This window comes from Myotis daubentonii, chromosome 1 (assembly GCF_963259705.1).
Source record: "Myotis daubentonii chromosome 1, mMyoDau2.1, whole genome shotgun sequence".
NCBI classification, from domain to species: Eukaryota; Metazoa; Chordata; class Mammalia; order Chiroptera; family Vespertilionidae; genus Myotis; species Myotis daubentonii.
This window is the reverse complement of record NC_081840.1, coordinates 66,016,686-66,037,496: the sequence shown is the minus strand read 5'-3', so window position 1 is coordinate 66,037,496 and position 20,811 is coordinate 66,016,686. Positions and strand designations below refer to the sequence as shown.

The window sequence follows — 20,811 nt, the reverse complement described above, 5'->3', positions numbered from 1 at the left end:
ATCAATGATGAGAAAGAATCATTGATCAGCTGCCTCCTGCATACTCCCAACTGGGGATAGAGCCCGCAAGCTGGGCATGTGCCCTTGACCGGAATCGGACCCAGGACCCTTCAGTCCCCTGGAGATGTTCTAACCACTGGCCAGGACTACATATACATCTTTTTTATCCAGTCATCCCTTGATGGACACTTGGGTTTCTTCCATATCTGGGCTATTGTAAATATTTTTGCAATGAACATAATGGGTGCATATAGCTTTTCAAATTAGTGTTTTCATATTCTGTGGATAAAACCCGGAAGCCTAATTCCCTTTGATTTTCTAGTCAGTAAGTAATTTTCTGATAATTAGGCTTATCAAGTACCTTGAAACCAGAAAAGGGGGCCCAAAATTATATGTTTCAGTTTGGTAACCATGTTATAAACTAATGTATTTAATTTTTGTTTATAAATCATTGCTCTTATGAATCCCCAAGCTTGATCATCCCTTTATGAACTGAAAAAACAAAGTTTTGAAATCAGCAAAGCTGAGGAATGGAGTTCAAAGCAGAAGAGGTATACATTATTTTAATTGGGGCCTTCATGGGAATAGAATATTAAGTTTTGACGGGAAGGTCTGTTTGTGAATAGGTTACAAACTTAACTCATTTTGATGTAAGACCATCTTTTCTTAGTGACAGTAGATGGTGTTTTTCTCGGTTCCAATATACCACAGGTAGTATTACCTTGAGCCAGAAAATGTAATAGGACTATATCTGTAGTCGTTTTAAAATGTCTCCTGCTCCTCCCCATTTCCCCCCTCATTTTCCCCAACAAGAATAGTAAGTTTGTTGTGTTTTAGAGAATTAGGAAGAGTAAGCCAGCGGTTCTCAACCTGTGGGTCGAGACCCCTTTGGGGGTCGAACAACCCTTTCACAGGGGTCGCCTAAGACCATCGGAAAACACATATATAATTACATATTGTTTTTGTGATGAATCACTATGCTTTAATTATGTTCAATTTGTAACAATGAAAATACATCCTGCATATCAGATATTTACATGACGATTCATAACAGTAGCAAAATTACAGTTATGAAGTAGCAACGAAAATAATTTTATGGTTGGGGGTCACCACAACATGAGGAACTGTATTAAAGGGCTGAGGCATTAGGAAGGTTGAGAACCACTGATTTAAGCCAAACTGATGACAACTAGGAGGAACAAGATCTCAAATGCTTTTTCCAAGAAAGGTCTGGCCTTCTGCCCCAAGAGAAATTATAGGTATTATTTCCTCTCCCAGGTGGGGTTTGAAGTTGTAGGTAAATTAGCATTGTTTTCCACTGACCGTGAAAGGCTGGTAGTTTACTTGTAGGCTACCCTTGCTGTGTTTTTTTTTTTTTTTTTCTTTTTTTATCCGCACCCCAGCTCTAGCCAGTTTGGCTCCATGGACAGAGCGTCAGCCTGCGGACTGAAGGGTCCCAGTTTCGACTCCGGTTAAGGGCATATGCCCGGGTTGTGGGCTTGATACCCAGTGGGGGACGTGCAGGAGGCAGCAGGTCAATGATTGTCTTTCATCGTTGATGTTTCTCTCTCTCCCTCTCCCTTCCTCTCTGAAATCAATAATAAAAAATTTTTTAATCCTCACCCCAGGACACGTATTTATTGATTTGATAAAGAGAGGAAGGGAGAGGGGGAGAGAAACATCCGTAGCCTCCCCTACCCGGGTTCGAACCCGCAACTTCGGCGTATGTCCCGGCTGGGAATCCAATCCGCGACCCTTCCGCGTAAGGGGACGACTCTCCAAGTGAGCCACACCTGGCAGGACCCCTAGCTGTTTTTTTGTTTTTGTTTTTGCAATAGTCACAAAGGCACTCAGCAGGCACTAACTAAATGCATGCTCCTTGAAGAAAGCCGTTAAGCGTTTCCCAAGACCACACCGATCAAACAAGTGGGGGGAGGGGGACTGGAAGTGCCCATTATATCCAGTTCCACTCCCACAACTGCTCACACCGCCTAATTCCGAGCCCAAGGACCGGCTTTCAAGGATACTTGGAAGGAATGCCCGCGAGGTGAGAGCCAGGAAATCGGGAGAGGTGCCTTTCCCGGCATGCTCTGCAGCACACCGAGGGGCGCCAGACGTATCCCGGCGTGCACCGGGGAGCGCCCAAGGGCGATGGTTCTCGGCTCCTGGAGGGGCACGCGAAGTTAACCCGGTAGGTGTGAGCTTCCTTCGTTTTGAGACCCTGCTTTCCGGTTTGCACTTAATGGATACAACCCCGTAGCGGCAGAAACGGAGGTCCTCTCACTGGCCTCCCTTTCCGCGTGCGAACGACTTTCGGCGCCTCTTCGAGCTCCGTGCCAGGTGATTAGCGGTTAGGGGCCGGCCTGAGCGGAGCACGTGATCAAAGCTGGCAGCCAATGACGAGTCGGGGGTCCGGCAGCGCGAGGATTCCCGGACCCGTGAGCGGAGCGGCGCGTGGGCCCGTGGCGGTCGGCCCCGGCAGGTACGCGCAGGCGCCCTGGTTGCCACGCGCGCTGTCTTTCCCCACGCGCCCAGTGGCGTGGACTTGGCGCGAGGTGTTAAGCGTCTGTTCGGGGTTTTTTTTTGTGGGGTATGGGAAAGGAGAGGGTTGGGGGGCAATGGCGTCACGTGGACGCGACAGCCAATCTCCGGCCGAGGCGCACCCACGGCTTTCCCCGGCGCCCCGGGGTGCGACGTGCTCAGTGAGGTTCGGCTCAGCCCTGACGGCCCGAGCTCTCTTTCGAAGCGCGTGTGCCGTTTGTGAAATCTGGCCGCGGGCTTTCGCGGCGGCCAACACCCCTGTGAGCACGGACGACAAGTTCTCGGCAAAATGGCTGCTGGAAAGAATCGCCGAGCAGGGGGAGCGCTGGGGCCGCGTGAAGGTCACATGACGAGGTTGGCAGCGCGTGCTGCTGGCGCGGGGAAGGGGGTGGCGGGGCGCGGGGAGAGGGAAGAGGCGGAACCCGTCACGTGCCGTCGACTGCGGCGCCCTGTGGTTTCTCGGCGCCGCCGCCGCGGCGGGACTGTGTGCTTTTACTCCTCCCCCTCGAAGCGTGTCAAGCCTGGCGGAGACCCTGCGCGGTGTGGTGGAATAAGCCGCGGTCCGGGGATTAGAGACCGGGAGGCTAAACCTTGGCTGCCGTGGTAATTGGCTAGTCATGTTGCCACTCTTGATCTCGTTTTCTCATTTATATTTTAGCTCTGCATAGATTATTTTGTAAAGGTCCTTCGTATGGTATATGACCTCCGCCTAATTCCAATGTCATGCAGATGACGAAGGAATTAACAGTGAGCAGACTATTCATAATTATGAGCCAATGCCATCTCCCCACAAGAAGAAACCCACAACAGCCCCCTCCCCCAACATTACAGTGATGTAGGAAACTTGGTGGAGGTAATTGGTTATTATATTCCAGCATGTCTGTCCATACTATCACTAGCATTTATACTCTAACTGCCTACTTTCTTCTTTGAAAACGATTCTTTTAGACATCTAGTTCCTCTGTGTTTCCTGGAAAGGAATCAAGATTAATGTTGTTAATAACTGTGGAGATGGGGAAACACAAGGACTTAGAAGGGACTTGCTAATGGCCGTTCACTACCCCTAGCTCCAGCTCTTCATTTTACCAAAGGTCAAGTCCTTGAGTAAAATGAAGCAGGCATACATTATGCATTTTTCATATCCCTCCTTAGGTTTTATGCTACCCTTTGATGTATCTTAAAGAGGTTTTGAATTTTTTGGGAGCACAAGTCTGGAAAACATTTATTGAATAATCATAATAATAGTTTTCACTTTTTAATTTTAATTTTTTTAGTTTTCACTTAAAATATTTTTTTATTGATTTCAGAGAGGAAGGGAGAGGGAGATGGAAACATCAATGATGAGAGAGAATCATTGATTGGCTGCCTCCTGCACACCCCCCACTGGGGATCCAGCCTCTAATCGGACATGTGCCCCCATGGGGAATTGAACTGACTTCCTGATTCATAGGTGGACACTCAACCACTGAGCCACCCTGGCCAGGCAATAGTTTTCTCTTTTGAGCGATTATAATAGTTAACATCTTTCTAGCATAGTACTTTATTTTATTTTTAAAAAATGTTTGTTTATTTCAGAGAGGAAAGGAGAGAGAGAGAGAGAGAAACACCAGTGATGAGAGAGAATCATTGATTAGCTGCCTTTACAGTCAAGATTGGAAAACAACCCCCTTTTTTTTTTTTTTTTTTTTTAACAGAGAGGAAGGGAGGGGGATAGAGAGTTAGAAACATCGATGAGAGAGAAACATCGATCAGCTGCCTCCTGCACACCTCCTACTGGGGATGTGCCCACAACCAAGGTACATGCCCTTGACCGGAATCGAACCTGGGACCCTTCAGTCCACAGGCCAATGCTCTGTCCACTGAGCCAAACCAGTTATGGTGACCCATTTTTTAAAGTAGTAAATTTCTGACTTCATATTTCATATTTAAATATTAATTCACCTGGATTTTGTTTTATTTATATTTTAAGGTACAGTCCCTGTATTTTTTCAAATGGTTAGCTGACTGTTCTATAAAAAAATAAAAATAGCTCTAACCGGTTTGGCTCAGTGGATAGAGCATCAGCCTGCGGACTGAAGGGTCCCAGGCTCGATTCAGGGCATGTGCCTTGGTTGCGGGCACATCCCCAGTGGGGGGTGTGCAGGAGGCAGCTGATCGATGTTTCTCTCTCATCGATGTTTCTAACTCTCTATCCTTCTCCCTTCCTCTCTGTAAAAAATCAATAAAATATATTTAAAAAAAAGAATTAAAAAAAATAAAAAATAAAAATAAAGAAAGAAAATGTTAAATTTCTCTTATAGGTTAGTAGAAATAAAGATATCTTGTTACATGAAAAAAAATTGTTCCAATATAATTTTGAAATTATTTCTCAACTACTATGAAACACCACTTTTCTAGTAGTAAATAGCCTTATATAGCCCTGGCCAGTGTGGTTCAGTTGGTTGAGCTTTGTCCCGGATACCAGAGGGTCACGAGTTTGATTGGGTGCCTCAGGGAGGCAATCAATCAGCGATGTATCTCTTTCTCCCCTCCCTCCCTTTCCTACCTCTTATCTCTCAAATAAAAATATTTTTTTAAATAGTCTTTTTTTCTTAATATATTTTATTGATTTTACAGAGAGGAAGGGAGAGATACAGAGAGCCAGAAACATTGATGAGAGCGAAACATCGATCAGCTGCCTCCTGCACACCTCCTACTGGGGATGTGCTTACAACCAAGGTACATGCCCTTGACCGGAATCGAACCTGGGACCCTTCAGTCCGCAGGCCGACGCTCCATCCACCGAGCCAAACCGGCCACGGCTTAAATAGTCTTTATATTTCTAAATTTATTATCTGTTCCACTGCTCTGTCTCCTCCAGAGTTACTACTTAATCACAGCTTTATTTGTCTATTCACTAGTGTAACTCCCTCCCTCACTTCTTTTCCAAAAATTTTCCTACTTCACAGTTTTGTTCCTCCAAATGAACTTTAGATTCATTTTGTCAAGTTTTCAAAAGGAATGCTGGTTGGAATTCTGTAAAATTATCAGCCATATGACCTTATGCAAATTACTTAATCTCTCTGTTGCTATTTCCCTCATTGGTAAATAGAGAAAATAGTACTTACCTCACAAGTTTGGTATGAGAACTAAATGAATTAAGACATATATAGGGGACTCTTTCCCCCTCCCCACGTGGGAGTCTGTGCTGTGCGATTCTTTCCCCTTCCCCACGTGGGTATCTGTACTTGTTCTTCAGTAAATTTCCACCTTTGCTAAAAAAAAAAAAAAAAAAGACATATGTAGGTAAAGTACTATGCTAGAGCCCTAGCTGGTTTGGCTCAGTGGATAAGCGTTGGCCTTCGGACTGAAGGGTCCTGGGTTCGATTCTGGTCAAGGGCACATGCCTGGGTTGCGAGTTCTATCCCCAGTAGGGACAGGCTGGGTCCCTAGTAGAGGTGGGCTTGATCCCCTTTATAAATAAGATAGATTAGGGAGTGTGCAGGAGGCAGCCGATAGATGGTGTTTCTTTCTCATTGATGTTTCTATCTCTCTATCCCTCTCCCTTCCTCTCTAAAAATCTATATAAACATACAAAAAAAAAAAACAACCCAATAGTGAAGTGTAGAATGGTATACATCAAATGTGAACTACCAGTGATTTTGAGTGGAAGGATTTTTGGATGAATTAATTTTTAATTTTTGGATGAATTTAAATAAAGAAAATAAACTTTATTTTTTAGAACAGTTCAGGTTTATAGAAAAATTGCAAAAATGTTATAGTTTCCATATACCCAACACCCAGTTTTCCCTATTAATAATGTTATGTTAGCATGTATATGTGTCAACTTTTAGTGATCCTGTCCCCTTGAGATCCTCTTAGCTATGATAGTTTCTTAGATTTTCCTTGATTTTGATAGTTTTGAGGAATACTGGCCAGGTACTTTGTAGAGTGTCCCTCAGTTGGGATTTGATGTTTTTCTCATGATTAGACTGGGGTTAGAGTACATACTATCAACATGTCACTCTTGATTTTGACCTTGATCGTCTGCCTCAATTTGATTTTTAAATGTTTGCTTTTCTATAGTTTCTAGTTTTTAATAATTGGTGTTAACTTAAAATATAAAAAGTATTGTAATATTCTGGGTATGTCTGTCCATCCTTTATCAATAGCTTTTATAATAAGCAGTATATTGATAAGCCTGATAACATAAAGGATAATGGAAGTTATAGTCAAAGAAAAACAACTGACCAAGTTGCTGGAAGGGCTAATTATAGAAAGGAATTAAAGGCATTAGTGTCGTATAGCCTATTTTAATAGTCTTTTTAAAAATATATTGATATTTTTATTGATATCAGAGAGGAAGAGAGAGAGAGAGAAAAAATGAGAATCATTGCCTCCTGCGTGCCCCACACCGGGGATCAAGCCAGCAACCTGGGCATGTGCCCTGACCAGGAATTGAACCGTGACTTCCTGGTTCCTAGGTCAATGCTCAACCACTGAGCCACACCAGCTGGGCTGTTTTAATAGTCTTTAAAGTGTTTTAGAACTCTGTTCTAGGAAGAACAGCCTGGTAATCATGAATTAGATCTAAATTCAAAGGTGTGGAAGGAATTATTCAATTATGCATAACAGAATGAGAAAATAAATAAGATAGACTAATTAGGTTAATTAGTTCATTCAAAATCTAGTAATTAATGAGCCCTACTGTATGCCAGGTATTACACCAGATCTAGGGATTGAGCAGTGAATAAGATAGTCTCTACTCTTTTGGAATTTATATTCTAATGGATAGACAATAAGCTAATAAATATGATTTCAGATATTGTCAAAGTGCTGTGAAGAAAATAGCACAAGTGGTGGTGGTGGGTTTGGTGGTTCTTTTAGATAGGTTGTTAGGTAAGGCTTCTCAAAGGTAACATTTGAGGATAAAGAGATCCAAGTGGTAAGGAGGGAGCCACACTAATATGTGGACCACTTCGAGCAGTGGGTATTCTAATGCAAAAATTCAGGGGTGAAAATTAGTTTGGGATTTTCAAGGAAGTGCAAGAAGGCTAGTGTGCTAGAGTGTGGAAATTGTTGGGGTATTAATTGGTGGTGGTGGTGGGGACATGATATTGGGAAGTTGGTGGGTCTCAGATGGTGTAGAGCCTTGCAGACCAGAACGGCACTTGTTTTTTAAGTGTGATTGAACAGTTTTATGAAGAAAAATAATAAAGCACTGGCCAGTGTTTCTCAGTTGTTACTGTTGCCCTTGCATCAAAGGGTCGCAGGTTCAATCCTGGCTCCTGTCTGGGCGAGTTTGGGAGGCAACCAGTCGATGTGTTTCTCTCACATGGATGCTTCTCTCTCTCTTTCTCTCCCCTATTTCTCCCCCCTCTTCTCCAGCCTCCCTTCCTCCTCCCTTCCACTCTCTCTAACAATCAATGCAAAAAATAACCTCGGGTGAGGATTAACAGAAAACTAAAAAAGAAAAAAAATGATACAATCTAACTGATGTTTTAAAAGATCATTGACCGCTTTATAAGCAAGAGGGCTGCAGGAGACCATTTAGGAAGTTGTTGGAATGATATGAAATATGGTGGCTTGGACAGGGCAGCAAAGATGGAGGGGGTCAGATTCAGAGTACATTTTGAAGGTAGAATGTGCAGATAGATTCGTTGCGGGAAGGTAAGAGAAGGAGGAATCAAAGATGATTTTAACATTTTTAACTAGGGAAACTGGTGCCATGTAAACAGATGGAAAACTGGAAGGAGCTAGTCTGGGGTTTAAAATAAAGAGTTTAGTCCGATATGTTGAGTTTGAGATGCTCACTAGATATTCAGAAATAGCCATTGTGTAGGGAGTTGACTGTTCAAGTTTGGAGCCCAGAGTCAAAGTCATGGCTGTGCATATACATTGGGATGTCATCAGTATATACATGGTCTTGAGATGCAGTTGAAAGCAAGGACAGAGGAATAGGTTACATGTAGATTTCTTTTGTTTCTGCATCAGCACAGTCAATATGGTGTAATCTATACTAATAAAAGACTAGGTCGGTGGTCGGCAAACTGCGGCTCGCAAGCCACATGTGGCTTTTTGGCCCCTTGAGTGTAGCTCTTCCTAAGCCTTAGGAGTACCCTAATTAAGTTAATAACAATGTACCTACCTATATAGTTTAAGTTTAAAAACTTTGGCTCTCAAAAGAAATTTTAATCGTTGTTCTGTTGATATTTGGCTCTGTTGACTAATGAGTTTGCCGACCACTGGCCTAGGTGGTCCTCGCACCCTTGTGCGACTCCCTCATGTCATCACAAGATGGCTGCCACAAAATGGCCGGCAAGGGTAGGCAATTGTGGGTGATCAGGCTGGCAGGGGAGGGCAGTTGGGGGCAACTGCGCCTACAGGGGAGAGCAGTTGGGGGTGACCAGGCTGGCTGGGGAGGGCAGTTGGGGGGTCTGGGCCTGCAGGGGAGGGCAGTTGGGAGTGATCAGGCTGGCAGGGGAGGGCAGTTGGTGATGATCAGGCCGGCAGGGGAGTGGTTAGGGGGCTATCAGGCTGGCAGGTGAGCAGTTAGGAGCCAGCAGTCCTGGATTGTGAGAGGCATCCCAGATTGGAGAGGGTGCAGGCCGGGCTGAGGTACACGTGCCCCCCAACCCCCCGTGCACCAATTTCATGCACTGGGCCTCTAGTCCTATATAATAAAGATGTAATATGCAAATGGTCGTTATGCCGTGAAGCATAATGACTGACTGTGTAACAACAGGATCACAGATCAGCAGGAGGATGATGCAGCAAGCTACAAGTGGGCAGAGGAGAGCTCCAGGAGGGGGCAGGGCAGCAAGCTATGAGGGGGGGCAGGAGGAAGGGAGACGGGGAGCTACAGGAGGGCGGGGCAGTGGGCGGAGAGCTACTGGTGAGCTTCTGGTGCACAGATTCGTGCGCAGGGCTACTAGTATTAAATAATGCCTTTGAGATGATTGTAATGTAACCTAGTCAGTGATGGTGAACCTATGACACGCATGCCAGAGGTGACACGCGAACTCATTTTTTTGGTTGATTTTTCTTTGTTAATGGCATTTAAATATCCTATCTAATAAAACAGAAACATGGTAATTGGCGTACGACCGCTACCATTTTCATTGGCTAATCGGCGAGATATGCAAATTAGTCAACAGCCAAGATGGCGGCTAATTTGCATATGTCAGCCCCAAGCCTCAGACTGAGGCTTTAGGCTGGGGCCTGGGCTGAGCCATCCAGCAATCATTGATGGCAGCAGCGGAGGGGAACCAGGCGGATCCAGCCAGCTATGCTTGATGGCAGCAGCCGCAGGAAGCTGGGGGTGCTCGGGCCCAAGCCTAAAGCCTCCGCCAGAAGCTTTAGGCTTGGGCCGGTCCAGCCAGCCAGCGATCCTTGATGGCAGTTGCAGGGGGGAACCAGGACGGAGCCAGCCAGCAATCGGTGGCGGCGGGTTGTTGGGGGTGCCCCAGTCCAGGCCTAAAGCCTTGGCCAGAGGCTTTAGGCTTGGGCCAGGGAGGAGCCAGCCAGCGATTGTTGATGGCGGGGGCTGCAGGGAGCTGGGGGTGCCCCGGCCCAGGCCTAAACCCTCAGCCTGAGGCGTTAGGCCTGGGTCAGGGAGGAGCCAGCCAGAGATCGTTGATGGTGGGGAGCATGGGGGGGTCCGGCCCAGGCCTAACGCCTCAGCCAGAGGCTTTAGGCTTGGACTGGGGCGGAGCCAGCCAGCGATTGGCAGCGGGGAGCTGGTGGTGCCCAGGTCCAGGCCTAAAGCCTCAGCCTGAGGCTTTAGGCTTGGGCCGGGGAGGAGCCAGCCAGTGATCGTTGATGGCAGCAAAGGTGTGGAGCATGGGGGTTGGGTCCCCGGCCCAGGCCTAACACCTCAGCCAGAGGCTTTAGGCTTGGACCAGGACGGAGCCAGCAAGTGATCCTCATGGCGACTTTGGCAGGGAACCGGGTCGGAGCCAGTCAGTGATTGGTGGCGGGGAGCTGGGGGTGCCCCGGTCCAGGTCTAAAGCCTCGGCCTGAGGCTTTAGGCCAGGGCTGGGGGGGAGCCAGCCAGCGATCAGCGGCAGGGAGCTGGGGGGGGCGGGGGGTGCCTGCCCAGGCCCAGACCTAGGCCTAACACCTCAACCAGAGGCTTTAGGCTTGGGCCGGGGAGGAGCCAGCCAGGGATCATTGATGGCTGCAGCGGCGGGAAATCAGGGCGGAGCCAGCCAGCGGTCCTTGATGGCTGTGGCAGCTGCTGTGGGGAGCTGGGGGTGCCCCGGCCCAGGCCTAAAACCTCGGCCTGAGGCTTTAGGTTTGGGCCGGGGAGGAGCCAGCCAGCGATCATTGAGCCAGCGATCATTGATGGTGGCCCAGGCCTAACACCTCAGCCTGAGGCTTTAAGCTTGGGCCAAGGAGGAGCCAGCCAGCAATCGTTGATGGTGGCAGCGGTGGGGAGCTGGGGGTGACCCAGCCCAGGGCTAATGACTCGCCAGAGGCGTTAGGCCCGGGCAGGGGCCATACTGGCAATTGGTGTGAACTACAGAGGAAACACCTTTTCTGACTGCTGATTGGCTAAGCTCCCTGTGGTCACTGGTAATATTCTTAGTAACTTGGGTAATGAGAGTCCAAATAGGTGATCTAGGGTTTTTTTACTACACTCCTGGAGAAAAAAAGGAAGGTCTGCTGCTGGAGGGTTAAGAAATGTCATATCCTGCCCTAGCTGGTTTGGCTCAGTGGGTAATGCCTCAGCCTGCCCAACACAGATTCTGGGTTCAGTTCTGACCAAGGGCATGTACCTAGGTTGCAGGTTCCTCCCTGGCCCGGGGCCAAGGTCAGGGCTCATGCAGGAGGCAACCAATCAAAGTGTTCCTCTCACTTTGATGTTTCTCTCTGTCTTTCCCTTTCCCCTCCACATTCTCTAAAAATCAATGGAAACATATCCTCAGGTGAGGAGAAGGAAGGAAGGAAGGAAGGAAGGAAGGAAGGAAGGAAGGAGGGAGGGAGGGAGGGAGGGAGGGAGGGAGGGAGGGAGGGAGGAAGGAAGGAAGGAAGGAAGGAAGGAAGGAAGGAAGGAAGGAAGGAAGGAAGGAAGGAGGATTTTTTCATGGTAAAGGGACTGGAGTCCGTGTTGATGAAAACATCTTGGTGGCTGCCCTGACTGGCAGTGGCTGCAACAGTGCGGTGATGGGGCTGCGGCCTTCCCCTGATCAACCTGGTTGACTCCCACAAAGGGAGGCCAGACTGTGGCTTAGGCCCACTCCCCAAGGGGAGCAGGGAGCAGGTAGTAGGACATCCCCTAGGGCTCCCAGTATGTGATAGGGGGCAAGCTGGGCTGAGGGACCGCCCCCCCCCCACCAGTGCACAAATTTTTGTGCACCGGGCCTCTAGTATAAAATAACTATCAAAAATATAAATCTTTGTTTTACTATGGTTGCAAATATCAAAAAAATTTCTATATGTGACACGGCACCAGAGTTAAGTTAGGGTTTTTCAAAATGCTGACATGCCGAGCTCAAAAGGTTCGCCATCACTGACCTAGGTTCTTCCTATTATGTGAACTGATTCTTCAGGTTTTTGTCACTGTATTGCTTGAAGATTACCACTTACTCTCCATTACCTCGGGGCATAAACTACAAATTTTATAGCTTAGCATACCAGACCCATCACGGTCTGACTCTACCCTACCTTTTTCCTTTTTTCTTCTCTCCTCTTTAACACTCCTGCCATGCCCAATGTGCTATATCCAGTAGCCCTCTGTTTACCTATAATACTCTTTTCCCCTCTCTTTACAAAAAAAATCTATTTTTATTGATTTCAGAGAGGAAGGGGAGAGATGGAAACATGAATGATGAGAGAGAATCATTGATTGGCTGCTTCCTGCACACACCACTGAGGATTGAGCAGGCAACCTGGACATGTGCCCTGGCTGGAATTGAACTGTGACCTCCTGTGACGCTCAACCACTGAGCCACTCCTGTTGGGCGCCTTTCTCCTCTTTGCCTCAAACCCCTACTGAGTCTTCAATGTCCAGCTTAAATTTGCTATGTAATTTCCCTAGATTTCCACAGATAGAAGTTGGCTCCTCACTGCATGGTACTTCTTCTAGCTCTATTGTTTTGTACTTTATAGCAGTATAGAATCAGTTGATATTTTCACTTTTTTTGCTATTCATTTGTTTCCCCAGTACTTGGCATGTGGTAGATACTCAATCATAATGCTTTGAAAAAGTTTAGAAGTTTTGTTTTGGTAAAAGAGAGTAAATAATTAAAACCAGATCTTAAAGTACACAATCAATATGGATCATTAGCTGAAATTTTTAGGATCTTTTTTTATGGTGAATTTTTGGTTTTAATGATATTCATTGTGATGAAATTTAGCCAGCACAAAGTTGTTTTTATTTATTTTTATTTTTTTTAAATATATTTTATTGATTTTTTTACAGAGAGGAAGGGAGAGAGATAGAGAGCCAGAAACATCGATGAGAGAGAAACATCGATCAGCTGCCTTCTGCACATCTCCCACTGGGGATGTGCCCGCAACCCAGGTACATGCCCTTGACTGGAATCGAACCTGGGACCCTTCAGTCCGCAGGCCGACGCTCTATCCACTGAGCCAAACCAGTTTCGGCACAAAGTTGTTTTTTAAAATTTTTTTTTATTAATTTCAGAGAGGAAGGGAGAGAGAGAGAAACATCAATGGTGAGAGAGAATCATTGATTGCTGCTTCCTGCACACCCCCTCCTGGGGATCGAGCCCTCAACCCGGGCATGTGCCCTGACTGGGAATTGAACCCGGGACCTTGTAGCCCGCAGGCTGACCCTCTATCGACTGAGCCAAACCGGCCAGGGTGCCAGTGCAAAGTTTAATGAAGTGATATCAATTAGGAGTTTTAGTTCAGAGACATTTTAGGAATGTTCTAATCTCTAGGACTGAATAATGCTTATTCTTTGGAGGCAAGCTATTATATTCTTTCTTCACTTGCCCACTTTCCCGCCCACCTTCTCAGTAGTCAGAAATTCTATTTTAACATTATATGTGTACTTTGAGCTCTTTGCTGGAGAAGAAACCTAGTGTAATAAGTTCAGTGGAATCAGCAGTACTCCCCCCAGGAATTTCCATTAAACTGTTGCATAGAGGGAGGGTTTAATTGTGTGAATTGTAGGTGTGAGAGTTTCAGTCTGTGAGTTCTAAGTAGGGTTAGTTATTTTGTCATTCCATCATAAGCATGTATTGAGCACCTACCATATATGGGCATTATATGAGATGCTGTGGGGGACATACAAAAGAAATAAAAGACATTGTTCCCTGCACATGAATTCCTGACAGTTTAGTTGAGGAACTAAAACATAACATTAGCAAGGAATGTAATCTTAGCAAGCAAATGTATTAATAAGTGAAAAGTATTGTGGTATAAATTAAGGACTTTGCATTTCTTAAGCCCATAATTATAGTCTGTGTTATGTACCATCTTATCTCAACATTTTGACTTGACCTGCAAGTTCTGCAATTTCTCCTATCCTTTAACATACATAGTTTCAATAAGATATTGATTTGGCTTTTTGTTTGATGTGATGAAAGCCCTGCCAGTACATTGCATTCAGACATTTTATTCTTCCACATCAATAAAGCAAATACATAAGGTAGAATGTCACTTATCCCTTATAAGTGTGACAAAGACATACTTTCATAGTTTTTTATGTGTAGCTTTTCTTAGACATATTTTCTCCTACCTAAGGTTAGGGGGAGGAGAGTATAGAACCTAGAGAACAAATTATGTGTGTGTGTGTGTGTGTGTGTGTGTATGAATATGAGTTTAAAAGTACAGTTGACTTTTTATTTGTTGATTGATTTTAGAGAGAGGGAGATTGATTTGTTTTTCGGCTTATTTGTGCATTCATTGGCTGATTCTTTTTTTTATATATTTAAAATCTTTATTGTTGAGAGTATAACGGATGTCTCCCTTTCCCCCTACATTACCCCTACCCCGCCCCAGGCCTTCATTACCCTATTGTCTGTGTCCATAGGTAATGCATATCTATATATATAAAACCCTAATATGCAAATATACCGAACAGCGGAACAACCGAACAACCAGTTGCTATGACGTGTGCTGATCACCAGGGGGTGTGCGCAGAACATGGTGGGCATTGGCAGTAGGCAGCAGAGCGCGGAACATGGTGGGCATCGGCCACATCAGGATGGTGGAGCAGGGGTGCCAGACCAAGGCGGGGTGCTGGTTGCTGTTATGGGGCGAGCCTCTGGTGGTTACAGGAAATTCTATGCTCCTGCATGCCAGCCCCTGCTCGCACCTCTGCCAGCGCTGGAGCCACTGCTCACACCTGCTGCCAGTGCTGTCCACCTCTCCCTGCTCCTGATGGGCGATTGAGGTTGGCAGCCGCCTCTTGCACCCACTGCTGGCGATGGCCACGCTCCCACCTGCTGCCGGTGCTAGAGCTGCCACTTGCACCCACTGCTGGCTCCAGCCCGCTCACATATGCAGCTGGTGCCAGAGCTGGAGCCGATGTTGGAGCCGATGTTTGCATCCGTGGCCGGCACCCAGTGCTGGTCCTGATCGCTTGGCGCCGTCAGCGGGTGCAAGCAGTGGCTGCCAGCCCCTATCGGCCCTGAGGGTTTCTCCACCTCCCCCTGCTCCCGAGGGGCGATTGGGGCAGCAGTGTCTGCTCGCACCTGCTACTGGCGCTGGCCCCAATTCGTGCCTTCAGCGGGCGTGAGCCAGGCTGGCGCCGTCAGCACATGGGAGCGGCGGCAGTGGAGACAGGGCTGCTGGCAGATCAGAGACCAGGGGCTGTGGTGGGAGGGGCCAGGCGGGGGACCAGAGGATGGGCTGAGACCCACCCCTGTGCCCACCGCAGCCTCACAGCCCACAGATCCATTCAAGGTGCACAAATTCGTGCACTGGGCCCCTACTATGCATATAAGATCTTTAGTTAATTGCTTCTCCTACACCTCCCTCTGAGATTTGTCAGTCTTTTCCATGTTTCCATGCCTCCGATTCTATTTTATTCATCAGTTTATTTTGTTCATTGTATTTCTTGTTTATTTTGATTTTTAGATCCAATTGTTGATAGATATGTACTTATTGCCATTTAATTGTTCATATTTTTTATCTTTTTTTCCCCCTTCCTTTTCTTCTTCTTCTTAAAGAATACCCTTCAACATTTCATGTAATACAGGTTTGGTGGTGGTGAACTCCTTTAGCTTTTTCTTGTTTGTGAAGTTCTTTATCTGACCTTCAATTTTAAATGATAGCTTTGCTGGGTAGAGTAATCTTGGTTGTAGGTCCTTGATTTTTATCACTTTGAATATTTCTTGCCACTCCCTTCTGACCTGCAAAATTTCTGTTGAAAAAACAGCTGACAGTCGTATGGATGCTCCCTTGTAGGTGTGGGGAAGTAGGTACTTTCATACATTAAGTGTAGAAAGATACATTGGCGTATTAGGTGTGTAGTTTGACAACATTTATCAAATTTTAAAAGCACATACATTTAACATAGCAATTTCACTTTTTGGTATCTATCATTTCTAAAAATATTAACATTTACACAAGAAATAGAAACAGTTCCTCCCCATTTGTCCCTAGGTTCCCCAAAGCTACCCACCCACCCCCTCCCCGGGTGCTGGAGCTCAGAGGAAGCAGGACATGTTTATTCATGTGCGGCCCCTTTAAGATGAACACCTGGGACTCCAGTAGCCTCCAGCCACAATCCCTGCTAGTTTTTACAGCCTGAAGTTACAGGATCTTCTCTTCCCAGTTCTGGAACCCTGGGTTGGGGGTTTGGTGTGTGGCTGGGACCCCCTGCTTCTCACTGGAGGCCTTTGAGATACTACTGTGGATTAAAGACACACCACACGTGGTTGTTGGACCAGCCTGTTCTATGCCTCTGCCTCTCCTACTAGTTTCTATGTGCTTTCTTCTTTACTTCTGTAGTTGTAGGATTTCCATTTAGCCAGATTCCAGGTGCTTCTGAATGATGGTTCTGTATTTCAGTTGTAATTTGATATGGTGTGGGAGATGGTGAATACAGGTGTTTACTACATTGCCATCTTGGTTCTCCCATTGGTTGATTCTTATATGTGCCCTGACCTGGGATGGAATAATCTTGGTGTATTGGGAAGATGTACTAACCAACTGAGCTACCCATCCAGGGTAGTACAGTTGACTCTTTAAAAAAAGTAAAAAAAAAAATAATTTATTGATTGGGTAGAGTAATTATTGATTTTTTACAGAGAGGAAGGGAGAGGGACAGAGAGTTAGAAACATCGATAAGAGAGAAACATTGATCAGCTGCCTCCTGCATGCCCCCCATCGGGGATGTGCCCGCAACCAAGGTACATGTCCCTGACCGGAATTGAAACTGGGACCCCCCAGTCTGCAGGCCGACGCTCTATCCACTGAGCCAAACCGGTTCGGGCTACAGTTGACTCTTGAACAACATGGTGGGTAGGGGCGCTGACACAGTAAAAAATTCACAAAAATCCACATATAATTTTTGACTCCTCCAAAATTTAACTAGTAGCCTATTGTTGACCAGAAGACTTACCGATAACCTAAATAGTTGATTAACACATATTATGTATATTTACTATGTATTGTATTCTTAAAATAGTTAGAGCAGGGGTCCTCAAACTACGGCCCGCGGGCCACATGCAAATACAAATATTGTATTTGTTCCCGTTTTGTTTTTTTACTTCAAAATAAGATATGTGCAGTGTGAATAGGAATTTGTTTATAGTTTTTTTTTAAACTATAGTCTGGCCCACCAATGGTCTGAGGGACAGTGAACTGGCCCCCTGTTTAAAAAGTTTGAGGACCCCTGAGTTAGAGAAAAGAAAATATTATTAGGAAAATGATAAGAGAAAATACATTTACAGTACTGTATGCATTTATTGAAAAAAACTATATATGTGTGTGTGTGTGTGTGTGTGTGTATATATGTGTATGTATGTGTGTGTGTGTGTGTGTGTGTATATATATATATATATATATATATATCCCTAATATGCAAATAGACCGAATGGCGGAACAACTGAACAACTGGTTGCTATGATATACGCTGACCACCAGGGGATGCATGTGGAACGTGGCGGGCATTGGCAGCAGGTAGCAGAGCACAGAACATGGCAGGTGTCGGCCATGGTGGGAAGGTGGAGCAGGTACTCTTTTTTTATGTTTTTTTTTTTTAAATATATTTTTATTATTTTCAGAGAGATCCCTGGTGGGGATTGAGCCCACAACCTGGGCATGTTTCCTGACCGAGAATCCAACCGTGACCTCCTGGTTCATAGGTCCTTGCTTAACCACTGAGCCACACCAGTAGAGCTATTCTGATTTCTTCCTTTTTTATTGAAAATTAAAAATATATTTTTTATTGATTTCAGAGGAAAGGAGAGGGAGAGAGAGAGAGAAATATCAGTGATGAGTTAGAATCATTGATCGGCTGCCTCCTGCACACCCCCTACTGGGGGATTGAGCCTGCAACCCGGCCATGTGCCCTTGACCGGAATCAAACTTGGGACCCTTTAGTCTGCAGGCCAATGCTCTATCCACTGAACCAAACAGGCTAGGGCAGTACAATCCTATCTAATAAAAGAGAAACATGGTAATTAGGGTACGACCGCTACCCTTCCCATTGGCTAATCAGGGTGATATGCAAATTAACTGCCAGCCAAGATGGCGGCCAGCAGCCAGGCAGCTGGAAGCGAACATGAGGCTTGTTTCAGTGACAGAGGAAACCAACGTTCCTCGCCTGCCGCTGCCGGCCTCTGAGCTGCAACTCTAAGCAACTATGTTACAAATATAGAAGCTAAACAAAACCCCAGAAACCTGCTTTATTTGGCCAGGCTTCAGCCAGCAGGATCGCAACATTGTTTCAAATACAGAAGGTAAACAAAGGCCAGAAACCTGCTTTCAGCAGCGGAGGCCCAAGGGCTGGAGCCAAGCCTCAGAGCTAAAGCTGGCCCAGAATAAAAAAAAAAAAAAGAAAAAAAGGAGCAGTTGGGAGCTTCAGTCACCCACCAGCCTGAATACAGCCCTCAGCCCCTCACCCAGACTCGCCAGGCTCCCCAGTGGGGACCCCCACCCTGAAGGGTGTGTGACCAGCTGCAAACAGCCATCATCCCCTCACCCAGGCTGGCCAGGCACCCCAGTGGGGACCCCCACCCTGACCCAGGACACCCTTAAGGGCAAACCAGCTGGCCCCCACCCATGCACCAGGCCTCTATCCTATATAGTAAAAGGGTAATATGCCTCCCAGCACCGGGATCAGCGTAGCCGCGAGGCCTCCCGGCACCGGGATCAGCGTGACAGGGGGCAGCGCCCAAACCCCCTGATCGCCCTGCTGCTCGTGTGTGACAGGGGGCGGGGCCACAACCTCCCTATCGGCCCTGCTCTGTTCGTGACCGGGGAAGGCGCCCCAACCCCCTGATCACTGCTCTGTGCCTGATAGGGGGGAGCTCCCCAACCCCCTGATTGCCCTGCGGCTCTGTGTGTGACAGGCTGCAGTGCCCCAACCCCCTGATTGGCCTTGCTCTGTGTGTGACAGTGTCTGGCGCCCCAACCCCCTGATCAGCCCTGCTCTGAGTGTGACAGGGTAGAGCCATAACCTCCCCATCGGCCCTGCCCTTAGTGTGACAGGGTGCGGCGCCCCAACCCCCTGATCCGCCCTGCTCTGTGTGTGACAGGGGGCGGTGCCCCAACTCCCCTATCGGCCCTACTCTGTGAGTGACGGGGGGAGCTCCCCAACCCCTTGATGGGCCCTGCTCTGTGCATGACAGGGCGGAGCTCCCCAACCCCCTGATTGGCCCTGCTCTGTGCGTGACAGAGGGTGGTGCCGCAACCTGCCCATCGACCTTGCCTCGAGTGTGACAGGGGGCGGTGCCCCAACCCCCCAATCGGCCCTACCCTGAGTGTGACTGAGGGTGGCATCGCAACCTCCCAATCCGTCCTGCTCTGTGCATGACAGGGGCGGCGCCCCAACTCCCCAATCAGCCCTGCTCTGAGCCCAACCATGGGCTGCACCTAGGGATTGGGCCTGTCCTCTGCCACCCGGGAGGGGGCCTAAGCCAGCAGGTCATTATCTCCTGAGGGGTCCCAGACTGCGAGAGGGTACAGGCCGGGCTGAGGGACCCCCTTTCCCCCCGAGTGCACAAATTTTTGTGCACCGGGCCTCTAGTCTATATATATAAAAGCCTAAGCGACCTGCTGACTGGCCGGTATCTATGATGTGCACTGACCATCAGGGGGCAGATGCTCAACGCAGGAGCGGAAACCATAGACGTGGAAACATGGAACAGATGAATCTCAGAGGGGAGGGGGGAAGGCAGGAAGAGATTAACCAAAGATCTTATATGCATACTAGAGGCCCGGTGCACAGATTCGTCCACCAGTGGGGTCCCTCGGCCTCTCGCCATCCAGGACCCCTCGGGGGATGTTGGAGAGCCAGTTTTTGCCCGATCCCTGCAGGCCAGACATCTAGTGTTGATAATAATATCTATCTTAGCTTTCTTGTGAGGATTGATGAGATAAGAATGTAAAGTGCTAAAAACGATGCTTGGCATACAGTAAGCACTTAGTAAATAGTTGTTATTATCATCAATATTATCAGTTACAAACTGAAATGCCTTTTTCTGTGGTTTTCAGAGTCCATAACTACCTCTTGGAACTGTGGAGTTCCTATAGTGTGGAATTTTGGTTTCATAGGCAAAATCTGGAATAGGTTGAAGTGATAACTAGAGGGCTTTAGGGTTAAGGAATGGGAATGAGGTAATTCTGTAGTCCTAAGCTAATATAGAGATGGAGTCACAAAAGAATTTGTTCCCACGTTGCATGCACTGAGTTTGGAAGGAGAGGTCAGAGTACATGTGTACCTTTCTGCACCCATGTGACTTCTTACTACTATTTTGCATCTTAGTGTCAATCATAGTGTTTGTTTTCCAAGCTGTTAACTATATTTATAAACTGAAAGCTTTTAGCACTGCAGGTTATTTTTAGTTAAAGTGCTATAACTGCCTTTTTATTTAAAATAGTATTAATTTTTGTAGCCAGCATTTTATCTTGTCACTAAGAATGTAAGATAATTAGATCAATAGAGGTAACCAATATTGGTCATTTGAAATAGTAGATTTGGAAAGAGCGAGTTTTCTCCAGATTGAAATATATTCATGCATACTTTATTTTCTCAAAAAATTTTTGTTGTTGTTAATCCTCACCTGAGATATTTTCCATTGATTTTTTTTTTTTACAGAGAGAGTAAAGGGGACGTGGAAAGAAAGAGCGAGAGAAACACAT

The 20,811-nt window shown here is 46.6% G+C and overlaps 1 protein-coding gene across 3 annotated transcripts in view; it reads left to right on the top strand.

Moving 5' to 3' along the window:
- The first annotated feature begins 2,027 nt into the window (after positions 1-2,027).
- MGA (MAX dimerization protein MGA) overlaps positions 2,028-20,811 on the top strand; it is a 136,123-nt gene continuing 117,339 nt past the window's right edge. Inside the window, exon 1 of one of the 3 annotated variants that reach the window (XM_059704652.1) lies at positions 2,028-2,191. Coding sequence is in view for 1 of the 3 variants with exons in the window: in XM_059704749.1 (XP_059560732.1) it covers positions 2,397-2,482 (86 nt within the window). In the remaining 2 variants the exon portion in view is untranslated. Of the gene's footprint in view, positions 2,192-2,232; positions 2,483-20,811 lie in introns of those variants that run through there. The other 2 variants (XM_059704749.1, XM_059704646.1) reach the window with 2 other exon arrangements.